Raw genomic sequence first — 20,019 nt, 5'->3', positions numbered from 1 at the left:
TTCCATCAATGTTGTATCATATAGGCTATAATCATCATAGATTCATAGTATCCTTACAGTGAACTGTGACTAAGGTTTGTACCTGCACAATGATGGACCTAATGGCCCAAAAATTTATATTGATCATGGATAATAACCGCACTAAACAGCTCATATACCTCATCCAATAAACAGTGTTACAGAAATCGCTAGGCGTGCCAGGACGGTGAGGGTACCTTCAAGAGATTAATCGGTAAATCAGAGATTAATCGGACCGATTAATCGGAACATTAATCGGAAAATTATAAATATTATTTTAAATTTTTATAATTATATAATAATCAACATGTCAAATATTTGTTTAAAAAAAGAAATTAGAATGGTATTAAACAATATCTACACATTTGACATGAGTTATGAACTAATTATTGAGTTTACAATATTAACTATATTTTAATTTACACTTTTAAATTAATTATAATATATTATTTTTATATTTTAAGTGAGAAAATAAATATATTAGATTACTTGTTATTTCTTACCAATACTTTACATTATAAATTGACATGATATTGTGTGAAATTATGAAATTAATGATTTAAAATTATAAAAACATAAAAAAAATATTTTTTTAATTATTTTCCGCCTAGACCGCCTAGGACCGATTCTAGCCCGCCTAACCCGTCTAATCCCAATTTTGACCCGATTTTTTGAAAAAACGCCTAAATCACCGTCTAAGTCCGAGTCGGGGCGTTTTACCACCGCCTAGCGCCTAGACCAATTTTTAGAACACTGCCAATAAATCATCACTTTAAAATTATCGTTAAAGCAATCCAAGTTACTTTTTTTTTGCTAAATAACAATCCAAGTAACTTTCCTACTTGCATGGGAAATGTTCCCAAAAGCCAAATATGCATCTCTAGCCTGCATCTTGTATACCTATATCACATTGCAAGTATACCTTGCCTCGGCACTTAAATCAGAAGCATAAGATTATACTTTCTAGCCAATGGTGGCTGCGAATTCAAGGAACCGGAAAGACCTTAAGACCATGCTTCTACATGGTACTTGCCAGCCTTCTCCAATGTCCTGAGCCACCTTACAGATGCTTCGCTTGAAACCCCACTTTCTTTGCAAATAATTTCCCCAAAGGTTGAGAACACGTCTGCAGGCATTTTGTCTGAAGAACCTGCAACATAGATAGCGGCACCCTCACTCAGCAAATTCCATATCCTTGTGCTCCGTTCCCGCATTTTATGTTGCACATAAACCTTCTTTGCTTGGTCCCTAGAGAAGGCAACATAGAACCCTCCACCCATGTCTTCTGAGAGTACTCCCTGACTTTTTAAATGCGACTCCCAAAAGGTTTTATATAAAAAGTCGTGCTTCTCATTTCGACAACCAAAGAAGAAAATAACTGGAGCAGTTGGACGAGATTTACTTTGCAATGCTCTTTCCTCCACGAATCCCCGAAAAGGTGCACAACCAGTTCCGGGTCCAACAAGAATGAGGGGAAGTGATGGTGGTGGGGATGGAAGAGAACCTTTACTGAACCACACTGGAATCTGGACTCCTGTTAAGACATAATTAAGAGATGAGAGCTATAAGAAAAAGAAAGTTGATAAGATTGTTTCATGAAAATCAAATGTTGTCAACACCCATACTTTGCTCAGGAGCAAGTCTAGCTAGCCATGATGAGCAGAGACCAACTCGCTTCCTCTTAAAAGGTGTAGTCCAAGAAACAGTTTTAACCGTCAAGTGTACTTGGTTGGGATGAGCTGAACACGAGGAAGAAATGGAGAAAGCCCTTGTATTCAATTGAGGAACCAACTGAACTAACCATTCAAAAGGCATTTGTACAGATGGGAAGTCCTCTAATACCTGTAGAGCATTATCTAATTTGTCACAGTTCACAATAACTCAGTGATACATTTAAAATGTATGGCGAGGAGTCCAAATTCAATATTACAATAACTGAGCCCAGCACAATGAGAAGCATTAGAGTTTCTTGAGAGAATAAAAGGGAAAAGGAGAAGGAAGAGAGATCTAACCTCTAATACAGTTCTCCGTTCTTTTTTATTGTATTCATACAAATCATCTCTGCCTTCTGCCGAGGCAAAATACTGCAGTCTTTCCTTCTCATGTGGGGCAGCAGCAAAAAAACTCATGACCTGTAAAAGTATGATGTAAAACGAGAGAAAAGTATCAAATTATAGGCATCATGATCATCAGTCATCAAAGAAAAAGGTCGCAAGTTCTGCAAACTCATCTCGATGAACAAACAGTAATGTTTATTGAACTTATGTCCAAACTTTGAACTAAGAGCTTTTCCGGAAATCAACATTATGTCATAAATAAGTGAATAATATACTAGGATTTACACAAGCAGGATGCGTGTCTACGAGGGTTATTGTCGAATAACTGATCCATCATGCCACAAGAAAAATAAAGATTCTTGTGACAACAAACAGCATTTTCCATGTTTGAACTATTTGATCTATAACTACAAATTAATTACACATGCATTAGTATTAGAACTTAAATTTAATATTACTCTCGCATAACTCATTTAGAGATTGATGCTCCTAAGTACGTACTCACATAACTTAGGTGAGTACAAAGCAATTTTTAATATGAATGCACGAGGGTATTATTGTAATCACAGAATTGATTTAAAAATTTACAACTTTGCCATTAAAAATACACTATGTACTTAGATAAACCCCCTAAGGACGTACTTAGGGGCATTTTTCTCATTCATATATATCTAAATATTACGTGTGTAATTTGCTGTTGTGGAGAAATGTTTGAGAAAAAAATGTTTGGTGGTCTTAATTTTGGGGGAACTTGATGTGCGGTCGTATATTTAATTTTCGTCATCAAAAAACTTAAATGTTCTGTAATCAGAAGCTGTCAAACTCCCTTGGTCATCTAGCACTATCCTAAAAACTGACAGAAGTAACAAAATTAAATAAAAAACAAGTGGATAAAGTTATTTGAGATGGAATGCTTCAAGTTTAGACATTTCATGACAGCTAGACGCCATTTTAATTGTCCCAACCCTAGTACACAGAGCCAATAGATAAAAACATAGCCAGACCAAGTAGTCGAGCATTTAAGAAACAAAAACACGATGAGAGAGGATATAAATTACAACAAGCTTCTTCATATTTTTGTCGACAACAACTTTAATATATAATAATTATCTTTAGATATATTTTAATTTTATTTTAACCCGAATCAATAATATAATAATTATCTTTAGTTTGAATTTCATTTTGGTTTTAACGTAGATCAATAATATACATTATTTTTTTAGCCACATGCCCTTTATATCTACCAAATCCAGCTAATTACATCTAGTTTGTTTTTAATTTTATTTTAGCTCGGTGAATATTATTTTGTTTTAAATCAAATAAATGATATATTTTATTTTGTTTTAGCATAATGACATTATATCGATCAGCGAATTACCTCTCAAATTTTAATTTTTTTTACAACCCGATTCAATATTATATTTTTCTTAGTCGGATTGGTTGTATTTATCATTTTGTTTTAGCATGAGGAATCAAATCTTTATTTTAGGTTCAGGCCCGTCATATCAATCAAATTCGGGTAATTATACTTTATTTTTTTTTTATTTTAGTCTGTGATGAATATTATTTTGTTTTACACTGAATTGTTAATATGTAATCATATTCTAGCCCGATGACATTATATCGACCAAACGAATTTCCTTTCAAATTTTTATTTTATTTAAGCCGGGTCTTTATTGTTTTATTTTTGGCCCGAGCCGGCAAATCCAACCAACTATATTTGTTTATTTTTATTTTTTAATTAAGATTGGATCAAATGTATAATTTTGTTTAGCCTAGTCCGCGTGAAATTTATATATTATGTAGTTTAAACCAAATTATAATTATGTTGTGAATATTTATCTATTTATGAAAGTTTTAAATAATATTACTATAAATATGGTGACCAGACCGACTATCAACCAAATTTTCATTGTTTCGTCTTTAATATTATAGTATAGACATATATATATGTATGTATATGTATCTATCTGTATATTGTACAACTTATTCTCGGTTCTATATAAATGTTAAAACTTCTCGTTTCCATAGAAAGCAACAGGAAAGGCAAATTCAAGTGATGATTGCATACAAATATACAGTTTAGCGACACTAACAAGGTCGGGACCTGCAAACTCTGAAAGCAAAATGGAACAAAAGAAAGACAAGTGAAAGCTATATGACCTGGACTCTGGTACTGGCGTCGGCCAGTGATGCGGATCCAACTGTCGGACTCTTAGTTTCTAAAAATTTAGGATTTGCGATATGGATCAAAAATTGAAAAAGGGTGCGGGGATTCTGCTTATAACCTCCATAGAAGTGAAATTATACCTGTCCCTTATATTTTTTACATATGTAAGTTACTAAAATTAGTGTCTTTTACCAATTAAAAGATAAATTACATAACTTATTATGTCAAATTTATAGCAAAAATTAAAAGAATAACATTCAAATAGTAATCTACGGACATCCATCCTTAAAAAACAGGTTCTTGTGAGGCCTTGTAAATCTTTCTGAACTAGATTGCTTAAAGTTGAAGTGTCCGATTTTCATATGAAGGATCGGACTCGGATTCCATACCCACGCCCATGTCATGTCCGGTTGACAAGGGTAAGAGGGAAAAATTAAATAGTCCGGGTAAGTGAGGGTGAAAGCATGAGGAACTAGGCATTAAATTTTGATGCATCTTAGCAAGTGCAAAATGGAAAGAAAATGGCAACAAGGAACCAACAAGGAAGAATCATACCTCAAAAAGATAGCGTCTCGGGGAAGCAGATGCAATATCCATATTAAACTTCACAAAATCTTTTAATCTCACAGGTACCTTTGAGACCTCATGTGCTGTATCTCTATGTTGAATCTGAGACATGATACAAGTATACAGTCAACATTACTAATAAAAAAAGGTCATATTTGTTAAAAATCTAGTATTTTATATGTGAAACGATTTGTGAAATTTGCAGACATGAGAAAAATTCATTTTTTATTCTGATAATGTGCCCAACTCGTATTCAGTTCCCTTCTAATGTTTCTGTACCTTTATATTACACTACTATACGAAATTGAACGGACTGTTCTGCGAATAGCTGAAACAATCTGCACAAGTAATAATGGGTTAAATGGCTATTGGGTCACTCAACTGACACCCAACTTGCAAGTGGTTCATCAAAGAGAAAAATCTTGCAGTCAAATCATTACACTATTTAAAATTTGCAATCAGGTCTCGACCGTTCTAACCGTTAAATATTAGAAAGAAATTTGTCTAGCCATGCTTATGTTGGAAATTACTTATTGTCAGTAGGGCTGTAATTCGGGCCAAGCGAGCCGAGTTTCGAGCCGGGCGTAATTCGAACTGAGATTAATCGAGTCGAGCCGAGCCGGCTCGTTTAGTTAAACGAGCATAAACCTCTGCTCGAATTCGACTCGTTTAATTTCATGAGTCGAGCCAGCTCGTTTAGCTAAACGAGTCATTTTAACGAGTTGGGCAAGCCGACTCGTTTAATTTTACACTTAATCGAGCCTAAACCTCTACCCGAACTCGACTCGTTTAATTTTACGAGTCAAGCCGAGCTGGCTCGAACGAGCCGGAACCTCTGCCCGAACTCGGCTCGTTTAACTAAACGAGCCGAGCTCACTTAAACGAGTTCGAGCCGGGCGGCCCGACTCGAATTACAGTCCTAATTCTCAGGATTAATGATCATTAGTGTAGTAGCAGTATAGTAGTATGGTGTTAGTAGTGTGCCAGTAAAGTAATGTGTCCTGTATGGTACATGGGCCGGTATGTGCTACTTAGGTGGGGGTAGTAGTGTCTTTTACTTTTAATTAGTTATATGTCAGCAGAGTCTATAAATACTTGTAAAGAGGCCTGTGTTTCATTATGTTGAATATGAAAATGGAATCAATTTCCACCAATCTCTTTCTCTCTATATAACAAACTTTCTCTCTCTAGGGTTTCTAACTTAGAACTCTTGTTTCTCTCTGATTTCTGCCTAAAATCTCTCTGAATCTCTCTGTTTCTCTGTTCTACATCTGATATGTCCTTAATTCTCTTCTATTAGCTGTTAATCTCTCATTTTTGCACTCATAAACCAGAAAATACCAAAAATATACCTAAAAACACATACATTGTCATGGAGAACCTGACAAATTGGTATCAGAGCTTTATAATCAGATCAACCACTGCTTCTATCATGCGGAGCACTCAATTTCGAGTAGATCGAGCCTAGATTCGCAGTAATCTCTCATCAAAGTTCTGATATTTGCAATCTCACCCACTCAGGTGTTGTTCTAGCTTATAATTCAAATCTGTGAATTTTACTGTTAAGTACTAGCTAAGTTGTAGTTGTGACAGTTGCTTGTGTGTGATTACTTGTGGATCAGTTTATATTAAAGGAGAAAAGTACAAAAACAGCAAGTTTAGTACATTTCTAGTAGTTATATACTTTATTCTGTGTTAATACTGTTAGTACTGGTGTGAATTGGTTGAATTGAGGTGTTGTTGTGATCTCAGTTGTTAAGTAGGAGTGTGTGTAGTAACAAGTCTTGAGGAGTGAGTATTGAAGGATTTGTAGTGATTGCTTATTAGCAGTACTAAGATTGCACTCCAGGTGTTTGAGAAATGGACTATAGAAGATCTGGCTTTTGATGAAGCAGTATCTTTAGTTAAGCAACAGATTCAGGTTAATAAGGAAAAAACCTCTAAGAAGTTAGAGAAGTTGGAAGCTACTATTGAAGTAGCAAGGAAAATGATGGTGGAATGGTTACAAATGAAGACTCGGGACTGTGAAGAAGGTTTTGTTAATCCTTTTGGTTCTCAGAGTAAAAAGAAGTATAGGAAGAGCAATATGGTTGACAAAGTAGATTCTGGTAACTTACAGTACTTGAAGCTTAGAAGGTTTGATGAAGGTAAAGTAGTGGAGGATTTGATACTTGACTGCAATTAGTATTTTGACATCTATGGAGTTCAGTAAGAAAAGAAGGTAGCTATTGCTGGGATGCACCTAGAAGAAAGTGCCAAAAATTGGTATAAGGTGTATTTACTGGAGAATTCTCTGATAGATTGGAAACAATTTTCCAAAGGAATTATGTCAAGATTCAGTAAAGAGGAACATGAGTTAGAACTTTAAGCAGCTGAGACATATTAGTACTGTGGAGCACTATTATAATCAGTTTGAGAGGTATATGGAACAGTGGAAGGAGCGAGTACCATCACTAACAGAAGACTATTTCTTAGAGTGTTTTGTCAGTGGATTACAGAAAGAAGTACAAGTGGTTGTACAACTGTTTGGGCCAGATACAGTCCCCCGGGCGAGTCAACCTTCCCTCTCGGGCTCAATGATAGGCGATCAACGACTAGTAGTTGCCGGAGACAGGAAAATCGGTTGATGTTTGTGTTAGATGTGGTGGATAAGAGGAAAGATTCTAACTTCTCTCATCAGACAAAAGGAGATGTTGAGACTGGTAAGGAAGGAGAAAAGCTGAAGCAGCTCATAACAGATTATGATGCTATATTTCAACCTCCAGTTGGATTACCCCCAAAAAGAGATATTGAACATTCTATTGACTTGAAGGAAGGACCACAACCTTTCTCTATGAGACCTTATAGGATTTCTTTTGACCAGAAAAATGAAATTAAGAATCTGGTAGCAGAAATGCTGGAATCTGGGGTCATCAGGCCTAGTAGCTCACCATTTGCATCTCCTATCTTGTTGGTTAAGAAGAAGGATGGCACTTGGAGATTTTATATTGACTACAGAAAGCTAAATTCCTTAACCATCAAGAATAAATTTCCAATTCCTCTTATTGAAGAATTATTGGATGAGCTTCATGGGGCTGAATACTTTACTAAATTAGATCTGAGAGCGGGATACCATCAAGTCAGAATGAAGGAAACAGATGTGGAAAAAACAGCATTTAGAACTCATTTAGGACATTATGAGTTTACTGTGATGCCATTTGGGCTCACAAATGCACCAGCAACTTTCCAGAATTTGATGAATGATGTCTTTAGACTACATTTGAGAAAGTTCACACTGGTTTTCTTTGATGACATCCTCCTCTACTCTAAGTCTACTGAAGATCACTTACTACATTTAGAGCAGATCTTCAAGCTCATGAGACAGCACAAGCTATTTGCTAAGGCATCCAAATGTGAGTTTATGACAAGCCAAGTAGCCTAATTAGGACATGTGATTTCTACAAAAGGAGTGGCTGTAGATCAATCTAAAGTTGTTGATATGCTAGCTTGGCCTATTCCTCAAATTTTAAAGGCCTTAAGGGGGTTCTTGGGATTAAGTGGTTACTATAGGAAAATTTTCAAGGGGGAATCATAGCTAAACCCTTGACTAATTTGTTGCAAAAAGATAACTTCCACTGGACTGAGGAAGTCACTACTGCATTTACAACTTTGAAGCAAGCTATGATCAATACCCCTATTCTTAGATTGTCAGATTATACTAAAGAATTTACAGTGGAGTCAGATGCTTGCAATACTGGAATTGGGGTTGTCCTAACTCAAGAAGGACAACCTCTGGCTTATTTCAGTAAGGCCTTGGGTATAAGAGGGCAGTCTATGTCTACTTAAGAGTTATGAGAAGGAATTGATGATTGTAGTAGCAGCTGTTAAAAAGTGGTCTCCCTATCTAATGGATAAAGCATTTTTACATCAAGACAGACCATTGGGCATTGAAGTTTTTGGATGAGCAGGAGATTAGTAATCTTCTACAGCAGAAGTGGATTAGCAAGCTTATGGGATACAACTATACTATTTTGTATAGGATCGGTACCGCCAATACTGTTGCAGATGCTTTGTCAAGAATGCATGATGATCCTGGTCCTTCAGACTTAACTCGGGAAGTGAACCATGGGGACATGGTTCAAATTTAAGGGGAAGGGTTGTCAGGATTACTGATCATTAGTATAGTAGCAGTATAGTAGTATGGTGTTGAACATTAGTATAGTAGCAGTATAGTAGTATGGTGTTAGTAGTGTGCTAGTAAAGTAATGTGTCCTGTATTGTACATGGGCTGGTCTGTGCTACTTAAGTGAGGGTAGTAGTGTCTTTACAGTTAGATAGTTATATGTCAGCAGTGTCTATAAATACTTGTAAAGAGACCTGTGTTTCATTATGTTGAATATGAAAATGGAATCAGTTTCCACCAATCTCTTTCTCTCTCTATAACAAACTTTCTCTCTCTAAGATTTCTAGCTTACAACACTTATTTCTCTCTTATTTCTGCCTAAAATCTCTCTGTTTCTCTGTTGTTCTACCTCTGATTTGTCCTTAATTCTCTTCTATTAGCTGTTAATCTCTCACTTCTGCACTCATAAACCAGAAAATACCAAAAATATACCTAAAAACACATATATTGTCATGGAGAACCTGACACTTATTTAGCTGTCACACTGTGCAATTTAACCCATACTAATGAATCTTACCTACCCAACTCATTTTTAATTATAATCCAATTCTTTAGTTGACGGGTTTCTTTTATTCCCTTCCATTTTTACAGTTATGGGATCAGAAAAATTATCTTTTAACTTAAGATTTGACAACCTGATTTTGACAACAAATACATATTCCCTCTATCTTGACTTTTTTACACTTACTTTTAAGAGTTTTGACCATATAGTAAAAATTATTTTTTAAAAAACAAAAGTATTTTTTGAATAAGAGTTATAACTAAAAAATTTATTTACAAAAAAAAAATTAAAAAAATATAATATTTACTATGCGGTCAAATCTCTTAAAAGTACGTGTAAAAAAGTTAGGCGAATATTATATCCAAACAAAGGGAGAACATATCTTCATGTCTACTCACACTAATTCACTAACATGAATACCAATAAATGATACTCCCTCTGTCGCAGCAGATTATATACATTCACTGTTTGCACGCATTTCGATACTTCTAAAAAGTATAGTTTTATAATGTTTTTTAAAAAAATGAATAAAAGTTTAAACATAAAACTTTTATTCAGGAAAAAAATGACAAAAAATTTAAAAAATATATTATAGAATTATGCTTTAAAGGGGCATTGAAAAGCGTGCCAAAAAATAATGTATAGAATTCAATGGGACAGAGGTAGTAACTTCTTTTATTCTATTGTCGTCAGCGAACCTTCATATCTTCTAGCGAAGAAGAAAGCTAAGTTTCAGAATAACATATATAAGGTATGATATGTCTGGTGAGATTAATTATCAAAATAATAATCTTAAAAATTCACAATAAAAACATTCCCTTCTTATTGCTCTAAATCCTAATTTATAGACTTTTAAAATTGAAGATCTCGTATATATTTCCAATTGATATATTCTACAGATTGGAGGTGGTGTTTACTTAGCAATATTCCTTTGTATGATTATATCTATTTTATGTGTATATAATATGTATCGGATGAATAAAAATGTCATACAAATATGTTGAGAGAAGAAGATTGAAGAGTTAATAGGTGAAAATTTAGATTTCAGAGAGAATGAAGACCTGTTCAGATTAATTGAACTTCAAATGCCATTGATATTATAGTTTGATTTCTGTAATAATTTATGATAATTTCCGTATGAATTTCTTACGTTTGTAAATTTTACTCAAAAGTCGTGGATGTCATTCATTTACGTGAAGTCATACAATATACAATATTCAATTTGTATATTGTAGTTTGTATATTCAATTTGTATATACAATATACAATATACAAATTGAATATACAATATTCAATTTGTATATTGTAGTTTGTTGCAGAAGCACTTAAGATATACAAGTGGGTTAATACGAATTTTACAATGTTGATGAAGAACATCTATAAATGTAAATGCAAATAAATTGAATCTGGAAAAAGGTTTATGATTTTGAAAAAGGTTTGGGTTGGGTTTTTTCCTCTGTCTGGGTCAAAAAATCTCAATGGGTCAAGTTAAGTTACACATCTTTCCTATGTGGCAGATGAGTTGGAGCTGATCTGATAGTGTTCAACGGACTCCGTCTAAAGTCAAACCCTACTTAACGGCGTGAAAATTTTGTTTATGTTTAATGTCATCAATGCTAGTTTATTTAGGAGTAGTGATGCAAATGCAAGGTTTTTCAGTTTGATGACCCACTTGCAAGTCAGGTGTGATTTGAATGACCAAATACCCATTTAACCCCGGTAATAACTGAAATGATTTATCAACAAATCGAGTACACGTAATTATTCAAAAATCTTTAGATTATACACCTGAAAATAAAAGATACTTAAACAAGAATTATTATTTTAAAAAAAGCATTAGTCTCAAAGTACACAAAAAACAGAGAATAAAATTGAAAGATACATATCATCTCTGGATAAAATACATACCGTGACGTAAGATTCAGGATTTATATTACAACGCTTAACAAATGCATCAACTGCAACAGGGCTCTGTTCAGGAAGAACCGCAAGAACATCACCAACGTCATAATAGATGGACTGTAGGAATAAAAATGCCAAGTAATTGTTAGAAGACAATCTAAAGTACAAACAATAAACTCACAATAAATGTAAATAGCTTCTTATAATACAAATATGGTCCACTTCTACAGAAACAGGGTCAATGAATAAGACACTAACAACTGAAAGTAGAGGCGAAAGGCTCTGATATCAAGGAGGAGAGTAATGGTCAAATATGAAAATAAAAATCTTTACAACAGACTTAAAACAACAGGTGACAACCGATATGCATAGTGTATGATTTTATTCTGTATCTGTATATCATTAAAGATTTTAGTACTTTGATTTTAATGCACGCATGTTTTAGTTTCCATTGGACTATTTTGTATACATAGACTTGTCTTCTCAATGAAAGAATAGATAATTTTCTATAACTTATTCTAGATAGGTCTTTTTGGTGCAAATTGGTCTAATTTAGCTTTTAATGTTTATTTCTTATAAGTAATTGCTATAACAAATTAAAAATAATTGATTTTAAGTGCTTAATTAATATTTAGTTGAAGAGGAGTCTCTATAAGCATCAATCTATATGTATGTGTATTATACACTTTGCGTTCTAAATTATAACCAACACAAGAATGAATTGGCAACATGCATGAAAACAAATTAGTGGATAAACTGTGATTAAAACCATAATATGTAATCATCTATTTCGAAAGCATGACATAGAATTCATTATAATAATAGAAAATATTTTAGGTAATGTGTATATAAAAACATTTGTAACAAGGAAATATCCAAAAATTATACAATTACTATATAACGTTAATTTGCCAAGGGGGAAATATACAGATTACATAAAGAATTGAATGACCAAAATATCAATGCTTTAGTATTACGTACCGAAAGAAAAAGGCGTTCTTAGTTACATCCTCAAAAAAATCTGATTTCAAATCAAATACTTCCATTAAGAATAGTTAACCTTACAATCGCCTGTCTCTTTCATGTTTCACAATGGAAGGTGAAATCGCGTCAACTCCATCATTTCTAAACCAAAGTTGGGTGTTTTCAACAGATGTTCAGTAATTTCTGTAATATAAACAAATATGGCATAGCTTATACATAGTTACACCTGTATGCTAAAATAAAATATTCACTCCGTTTTCCAGCCACCAAAACTCTAAAAAAATGAAGGTCTCTCCTTCATTTGTTTTTGCTCATATCTCCTTCATTCTTACATGACTGGCTCTTCTTTGTTAGAATATCTTTGTTTAGTTTTCATCGTATATATATACATTCGCTTCAAATATCTTCAAAGAAAAAGCTACATTTACTAAACCCAATTTTTAACCCAACTCAATTGATGCCAAACAAAGAATTAAAATACTAGTTTGTATTTATTATATATATTATTATTTAGATATAAGTGTGTTCTGTTCTTATTAACTATATAATCTATTAGGATAATTATTATAGTAGTTGAATAAAATAAAGGATTTGTTTCCTTTAATTTGTTATGGCAAGTATTTAGTTTTTAGGATATTACTTTGCTTCCAAGTAATTATTATCTATATAATCTCATCCTCATGTAATCTTTCATTATGACAAAGAATTTATTGATTATTAAATTAAGAATTGTTTCTCTCTTGTTATGGTTGCGATCCTACCAAACCTCTCTCTTCTGCGGTTGGTTGAGAAATCCTAGGGAAGGTGATTCTTCTTCGGTTGGATCACCTTAGGCGTAGGTTTTCTGCGGTTAATTCTCATTTATCTATCCTTTTACTTGGTTTTAACCCTTGTCCTGCATCAAAGTGGTATCAAGAGCCCCCATTCTTCACAAACCTTTTATCAAACACCTTCCCTACAAAAAAAAAAAAAAAAAAAAAATCTACTAGCGGTCCAAGCAGCCACCAGAAACTGCTCAGCAACCTCCGGAAGCCACCACCAGCCACCAGACAGCCGCCAGACAGCCGCCATCAAGCTTCCAACAGCCACCAGCAGCCCCTGAATATTCCAAAACTTGCAAAACAGCCCCTGAATATTCTTATTTTGACATAATGGTTACTTCTAGCGAGGTAAACAATCTTTTTTGATCTATCTTGAGCAAAACAACCTGAGAGTAAGAAATTTGGAAAACAAATTTAATGATTTGGGTTTCCAAATGCAAGATGTGCGAGCAACACTCAAAGAAATTATGGATAAACTTGGCATGCAACATAATTCTCCACATGTACGACCTCCATCTCTGCCTCAACAACAGCCTGATGGTGAAAGGAACGTGAAACTTGAAGTTGTTGATGGGGGAAAAGATTCGAGAGAGCCTATTCCACAACACGTTGATATCAAGGAAAATAGTGATCGAGTCTTAATTTTTGAAAAAAAATTCAGATGTGACATTCTGAAATTTCAGTGTGATAACATTGAAAAAGAAGCGGTAAATGAGGTTGTCAAAACTCAAAAGTAAAGAAAATGCGAACAGCGAGAACAAAAAGGTGAAATATGTTAATTTTTTAGGCATCGACAAAATATTAGGAACGACTACCACATCAACAAATTTTATTGTGTACATGTTATTTCCGAAAATCTTGCTTATGGAGTTGAAATTCGAGGTCTTCAAGTGCCATGACACATCTCTTTGTTCGTTAATTCTCAAATTTTATAAAACTCGTGGACGAGTTATTTTCAAAGGCGAGGAGAATGATGCCAAACAAAGAATTAAAATACTAGTTTTTATTTTTTATATATTAAGATTTAAGTGTGTTATGTTATTATTAACTATATCATATATTAGGATAATTATTATAGTAGTAGAATAAAATAGAGGATTTGTTTCCTTTTATTAGTTATGGTAGTTTATATATATAAGTATTTAGTTTTTAGGATATTACTTGGCTTCCAAGTTACAATTACCTATATAATCTCATGTAATCTTTCATTATGAAATAGACTTGGATTATTATTGAAATTGAGATTGTTCTCTCTTGTTATGGGTTGCGATCCTAACATAAACTACTTCTCTTCTGCGGTTGAGAAACCCTAAGTTAATGGTTCTTCTTTGGTTGGATCACCTTAGGCGTGGATTTTCTGCGGTTAATCCACAAATATCTATCATTTTACCTATTTTTAATACATGTCCTGCATCATCAAGCCACTGCCATGATTACTGTTATCGGCCACTTATTTGAAATAGAGATGGACGCCGGAGGGACTCAAGTCAGAACCAAAAATAAATATATTATGTGATTAGAAAAATTGTCTAATGACCTCATACAAAAATCCATAAAAGTTTGCTGACAAATATATTCATATCCTTTCTTTTCATCAAAGTTTAATACATTAACCAGTATGGTGCAGTTAGCGAAAGACCAGAAGCTCAAACAAATACTTGCAAATAAGTTGTGAATAGAACACTTGACATTGCAAAATTACAAAATGTAATGAAATTTGACTTACAGATGAAATAGCTTCAAATTCCAAGTGGCGCACATCTGTCACTGAGCCATCTTCACATAGTGAATAATTATTAATCTACATTAATGAACTAAACAAATTACGAAAAGTACAAGTGGATGAATTTATACGACGAGCTAGCAGTCTTTCATTATAGGTAGCCAGCATGAATAAAGCACGGTTCTAAATATTTATATGAAAAGTGAGTATATTAAAAAAAATTATTACAAATTTCATATTTAGTAAAGCTATATATTATTTGAAAACATGTGTCCAGTTACAATATAACACTAATAGTTGTTATGAGACTGTTGGAAGAATAAATTTCCCACGTACATAAAATAGGATTCTAACAAATATATTCAAAAGAACTCGGATGATTGTATATTTAATATTATGTTAACCGACACGCCAACTATATCAAACCGATAAACTACCAAACATCCCCTTTTATTTCTAATTAACATGTTATCTTTCACTAACACTTTTTAAACTATTAGCTCAATTGGTGGGGAAGGGGAGATGATGAAACATGACAAGACCCAAATATCTGAGCAAAATGATTACATTCTTTGGGTATTAACAATTGTGAAATGTATTTTAAACACAAATGAACTGAGCGAAGAGAATCACTTCAAGTGTTTTCCCAGCATAAAATAAAACATGGATGATGATGCAATTACCACTGTCAAGAAGGCGTCAGGCCTAGTCTTCTCATGAGAAACTTTACCAAGGGGCATGGATCGAGCTCCCTCAATTTTCATTTCAAGGCACTCCAAATCTGTGATGTTTAACGTCGACCAGTACACCAAGTACACCAATAGACATAAAGAAAAACATTAGGCCATTATAATACAATTATCTGCATCGCAATATAATAAAACAATATAATAATTACAGCTTAATAGGAAATTCTTATAATTTGGTTATTAACCTGTTAGTGAGGCCTGCTGTGAATCAAATGTTGAAGAGCTTATGCTTCATAGTGCATTATATCTAAGTCATTACATGGAAGTATAGACACCTAAAGAGCTTTCCAGTTCTAATAATCCATTACTGAGAGTGTTACAATGAAGAAAGGACGACAGATTGACAAAGTATCCGGGGAAAGACGTCAACTAATCTGATAGGGGAAATGATATAGCTTTCTGGTTAAAAACTGCACTGCTGGAAGTTGCACAAGAATGCGGTCATTGTTAAGCACATTAAGTAACTGGAAATTAATTATATCCAACGAGTAAGATACTGCTTGTAGCACCAGGATGGATGCAGTGTATCTTAATAATACGAGACCTATGTGTAGAACTCATTATAAATTTTTATTTTTCTCGAGCGTATCTCATTCTTGAGACAAATAAATCGATATAAACCCAAAGACCTTATGTAATACTTACTCAGGAGATACTGGCCTCTATACTTGAGAATGGAATATTTACAGTCCATCAATGACCAACATTTCAATTGACTTGCCCCCTCAAAACCTAAGTGGAAATATTCTTGCAGCTCTCAAAATATGCAAATATAAAGAAGTAACTAGTCTGCGAGCTAATTTATATCAAATGTAATACTGCCATAATGCTATATTGCTACTATAAAGTAAATAATCAAGTAAACATTGCTGCTCAATCTTTTCTTGTGCAGGGGCTTTAACATTGCAGGGAGTAAACCAGAGGATGAGAAAATACATAGATTAAAATAATGAGGCAAGTTAGTTATAGTCAGGATTTGGAACAAGCTTGTTACCTGTGACCATAGAACAGTGTGAATGCAATCCATCAGCTTCGTGATAAGTGATAACGAATTTGGGTTGATCCATCAAATTTGCAATCGTAAAATTTGGACCTCTTGGTAATAAATCAGGATTGTATTTATACAAGGTATTCCACAAAGAAGACATCCAAGGATCTAGAGCACCTTCATACCTGAAATCATGCCTCTGGATCTTTATTTTAAATAAGCATTAAAAAATAAGTAAAGAAAAAGAGGTCAAAAAATTTACATATATTCATTTAAATTGTCTTGTTCGAAAGAAACATAAAATACAATGTAATCAGAGCGTTAAAAGAGCTGAATGCAATGATTAAGGACGTCATATTATGTCATTATAAATTACTGCAACTGCAAGGCATAACTTATTACCCTGAAGGATGCTGGTCATCTCCAAGACCTCTTTCAATTATTGCAACAGCCCCAAGATCAGAAAGTCTTTTATCAAGCTTCTTTGCAACAAACTGCAGAACGAAAATAGAGATATAATTGTACCAGATAAATATGAGGTAAATATAAGCAAAATTAGAATAATAAAAGTGTACATTACATTATATTTCTGATAACCTGAATCACCCAATCCAAATACTGCATAATGAACTCCTTTTAGCCAATGGTGGTTGAGATTCCTTTGCAGCAGATGTTTCCAAAAAGCCTAAAAATTGCAAAAGAAAACAACGAGCAATTAGACGACGAGGATGTAAGTGAGTGATTTATTCAAAATGCGAACGACCTTCATGGGATCTGGTGTGTCACCCTGACCCGTAGTGGAAACTACAAAAATCATATTGTCCTCGTAGGGTAATGAAGTCTGAAAAGGGGGAAACTGAAAATTAGAAGACCAGATTAACAACTATTATAATAGAAAAGACAATTCTCATAGTTTAGAAGCATATCTTGGGAATAATACTTAATCGTGAATTGAACAATTACACAAGGCAGTGGTATATATACAATACAAAGGTGAGTTTAAAAGTAGTAAGTTAGATTGAAAACAAAATTCCAAAAACAAGCAGTGGGAAATAGTAGAGGTAAAGGGGGTACAGGATCAAATTGATCGATGGAGAGAAGGGAAACACGGCAGCCTCTCCGCCCAGCTTCGCGGCCTATTCTTTCAGCTGCATCCATTGCGTTTCCTGTTTGGGAGGCATACAGAATCACCACCATCTTCTTCTTCTCCATACTGTATGTATGTCAAAACTCTAGCAAGGCCCGCCGAATCACTAGTTCGGTCATAAAATAAGTAATTTTTAATTTAAAATAAATAAATAAATCAGTAATGATGAGTAAAAAAGTAGTTATAAGTTCAAAAGTGTTTCAATAATTTTATGTTCTGATTTTTTTTTCTTGAATAAATTAAAATAAATAATTATTAAATATAATTATCTTAATTCTTAAATTTGAAATTAGATTAATATTTTAAAATATATATTTTAAATCTGAGATTAATAAATCAATAAAAAATTAAAATAAGTTGAGAAAAAATACGTCGTTAATAAATTGGGTAACAGGCCTTATATCTCACCATCTATCAGCTACTAAGCAAAAAGTTACATGGGTTTTTCCTATTAATTACGTATCCTATACCTTCTTTTTTCAAAGTAACTAGGAGTAATTGGTTTTTTAGCATATTTTATAACACAACTTATTGATTTACAAGTGTTTGTTTTATTAATTTTATTTTTTAATATTAATCTAATTTAAAATATAAGAATTAAGATAATTATATTTAAAAATTATTTATTTTAATTCATTTAAATAAAAAAAATTCTACTTATAAATTAAATTATCTAAACACTTGTATAACTTATAAGTATTTATCAACTTATCACTTATTAGTCACTATTTCAATTTAAATCATAAATTACTTATTTTAAAATTTTCCAAACGGCGTATTATCTGTTTTCACTATAATTTTATCATCGTGTTAACTGTGTTTCTTTAACACACAAAAACGAGACTCAAAAGTACAGTTTCTTAACAGTCTATACATGAAAAATTGAAATCTGATTTACATAATATTAAGCATTTACATTAGAATTTAAAATTAAATAAAATTACTTTTATTACTTTTTTATAATTCTTGTTGTTATTTGTACTACAAATATTTTGATTACTCTAACAAAATTGTTCATATTTTGATTAATATGATTCAGAGTTTGAATAAACAAAATCATTTATCTTTTTTCAGTCATTATACACAGTGAATAGACGACACATTTTTCAGGACAGAAACATGACGAATTAGAGAAGACAATAACATATTATACCGTTGAAGAAGACAGGGGGTTTTTTTTTTTTTTTGAAACAAAACTGAATATTTCATTCAAGAAGCATCAATAGTACAAATCTCCACCAAATGGGTAGGAGGAGACGTGAAAATGATAAAGCAATTAACCGAACAAGGCATTTTAGCTAATCCATGAGCTACCTCATTGGCTTGCTTTCGAACAAACTTGACACTAACCCCTGACAACGACTGGAGCAATAGTCTGCAATGGTCAATTATGTGGCCAACCTCTAACAGAAACTTGTTCTGGCCATTAATTGCATTGACTGCTACTAGTGAGTCCGACTCCACCGTCACCTTTCTACCATCCATACTCTTCACCCACGAGAGAGCTTCTCTTATCCCTAGAACTTCTGCTTCCAATGCGTCTGCTGCTTGAGAAAGGACTACAGTTCGGCCCTCGACAAAACTTCCAAGATGGTTACGTATTACCATTCCTATGGAGAAAGATTCAGCCCCCTGAAACCACGAAGCATCTACATTAACCTTATATTCCCCAGCTGCTGGGGTCGTCCACTTCCTCAGATTACAGTTCGTTTGAGATTGGTGAACTCTCTTCTCTGTCACTCCCTTTGCTCTGGCTTCCTTCCAGTCCTGCACCATTTTGCTACAACACTCCACAGCTACCTTCCCTGTAACCGTCTTACCCTCCCAGACTTGCTTATTTCTCCAGAACCAGATTCCATATAGAACCATGCACACCTGCGTAATTTCACTCTGGGATGCCGTCTCCAATTTATGAAGAAGCCATACATTAGCTTCGTCCATCTCATTCGTGTCGTACAGCAAATTTACATGTTGCCAGCAGCTCATTGCAAAAGAGCACTCAAAGAATACATGGCGTAAATTCTCAATATCAACATTACACATGGGACAGCTAGTAGGGACTGGGATACCTTTACCTTGCAGCCTCACTCTCACAGGCAAATTATTGCGACAAAATCTCCAGATAAAAATTTTGACCTTGTGTGGGAGAGTCAATTGCCAGACCTTGTGCCAGCCATTCGACTGAGGAATTGCAGAGCTGTCAACATTTCGATTATGCCAAAAATTGTA

General features: G+C 33.7%; 1 protein-coding gene across 4 annotated transcripts; it reads right to left on the bottom strand.

Annotated features, from left to right (window-relative positions):
• Nucleotides 1–772: 772 nt before the first annotated feature.
• On the bottom strand, nt 773–17,900 carry LOC141690194 (NADPH-dependent diflavin oxidoreductase 1-like). 4 transcript variants are annotated; one of them, XM_074494873.1, is made up of 12 exons: nt 17,718–17,900; nt 17,407–17,484; nt 17,224–17,328; nt 17,046–17,137; nt 16,650–16,828; nt 15,590–15,687; nt 14,910–14,984; nt 11,385–11,495; nt 4,801–4,914; nt 2,031–2,150; nt 1,644–1,860; nt 773–1,552 (listed from the first exon to the last, which is right to left on the bottom strand). In XM_074494873.1, exons 1-12 carry the CDS (start codon nt 17,853–17,855, stop codon nt 1,023–1,025), a joined length of 1,857 nt encoding a protein of 618 aa, XP_074350974.1. In that variant the 5' UTR covers nt 17,856–17,900; the 3' UTR covers nt 773–1,022. The 4 variants fall into 4 exon arrangements, with proteins under 4 accessions (XP_074350974.1, XP_074350975.1, XP_074350976.1 ...); XM_074494874.1 differs by lacking the exon at nt 17,718–17,900 and having other exon boundaries at nt 17,241–17,328; XM_074494875.1 differs by lacking the exons at nt 14,910–14,984; nt 15,590–15,687; nt 16,650–16,828; ... (2 more) ...; nt 17,407–17,484; nt 17,718–17,900 and adding an exon at nt 12,360–12,877.
• Between the last annotated feature and the right edge of the window lie 2,119 nt (nt 17,901–20,019).

Source organism: Apium graveolens, chromosome 10 (genome assembly GCF_009905375.1).
Source record: "Apium graveolens cultivar Ventura chromosome 10, ASM990537v1, whole genome shotgun sequence".
NCBI lineage: Eukaryota > Viridiplantae > Streptophyta > Magnoliopsida > Apiales > Apiaceae > Apium > Apium graveolens.
The sequence above is the reverse complement of the archived record's forward strand: the minus strand, read 5'-3'. Positions and strand labels throughout refer to the sequence as shown.

What these genes read in the sequence shown, in the direction of transcription:
- LOC141690194 (XM_074494873.1), bottom strand. Translation starts at nt 17,855, where the DNA reads ATGGAGAAGAAGAAGATGGTGGTGATTCTGTATGCCTCCCAAACAGGA. An exon ending in CAGGTTATCAGAAATATAAT is followed by an intron (nt 17,138 to 17,223) that starts GTAATGTACACT and finishes TTCGTTCTGCAG; the next exon opens with TTTGTTGCAAAGAAGCTTGA. An exon ending in CTGACGCCTTCTTGACAGTG is followed by an intron (nt 14,985 to 15,589) that starts GTAATTGCATCA and finishes TCATTAATGTAG; the next exon opens with ATTAATAATTATTCACTATG.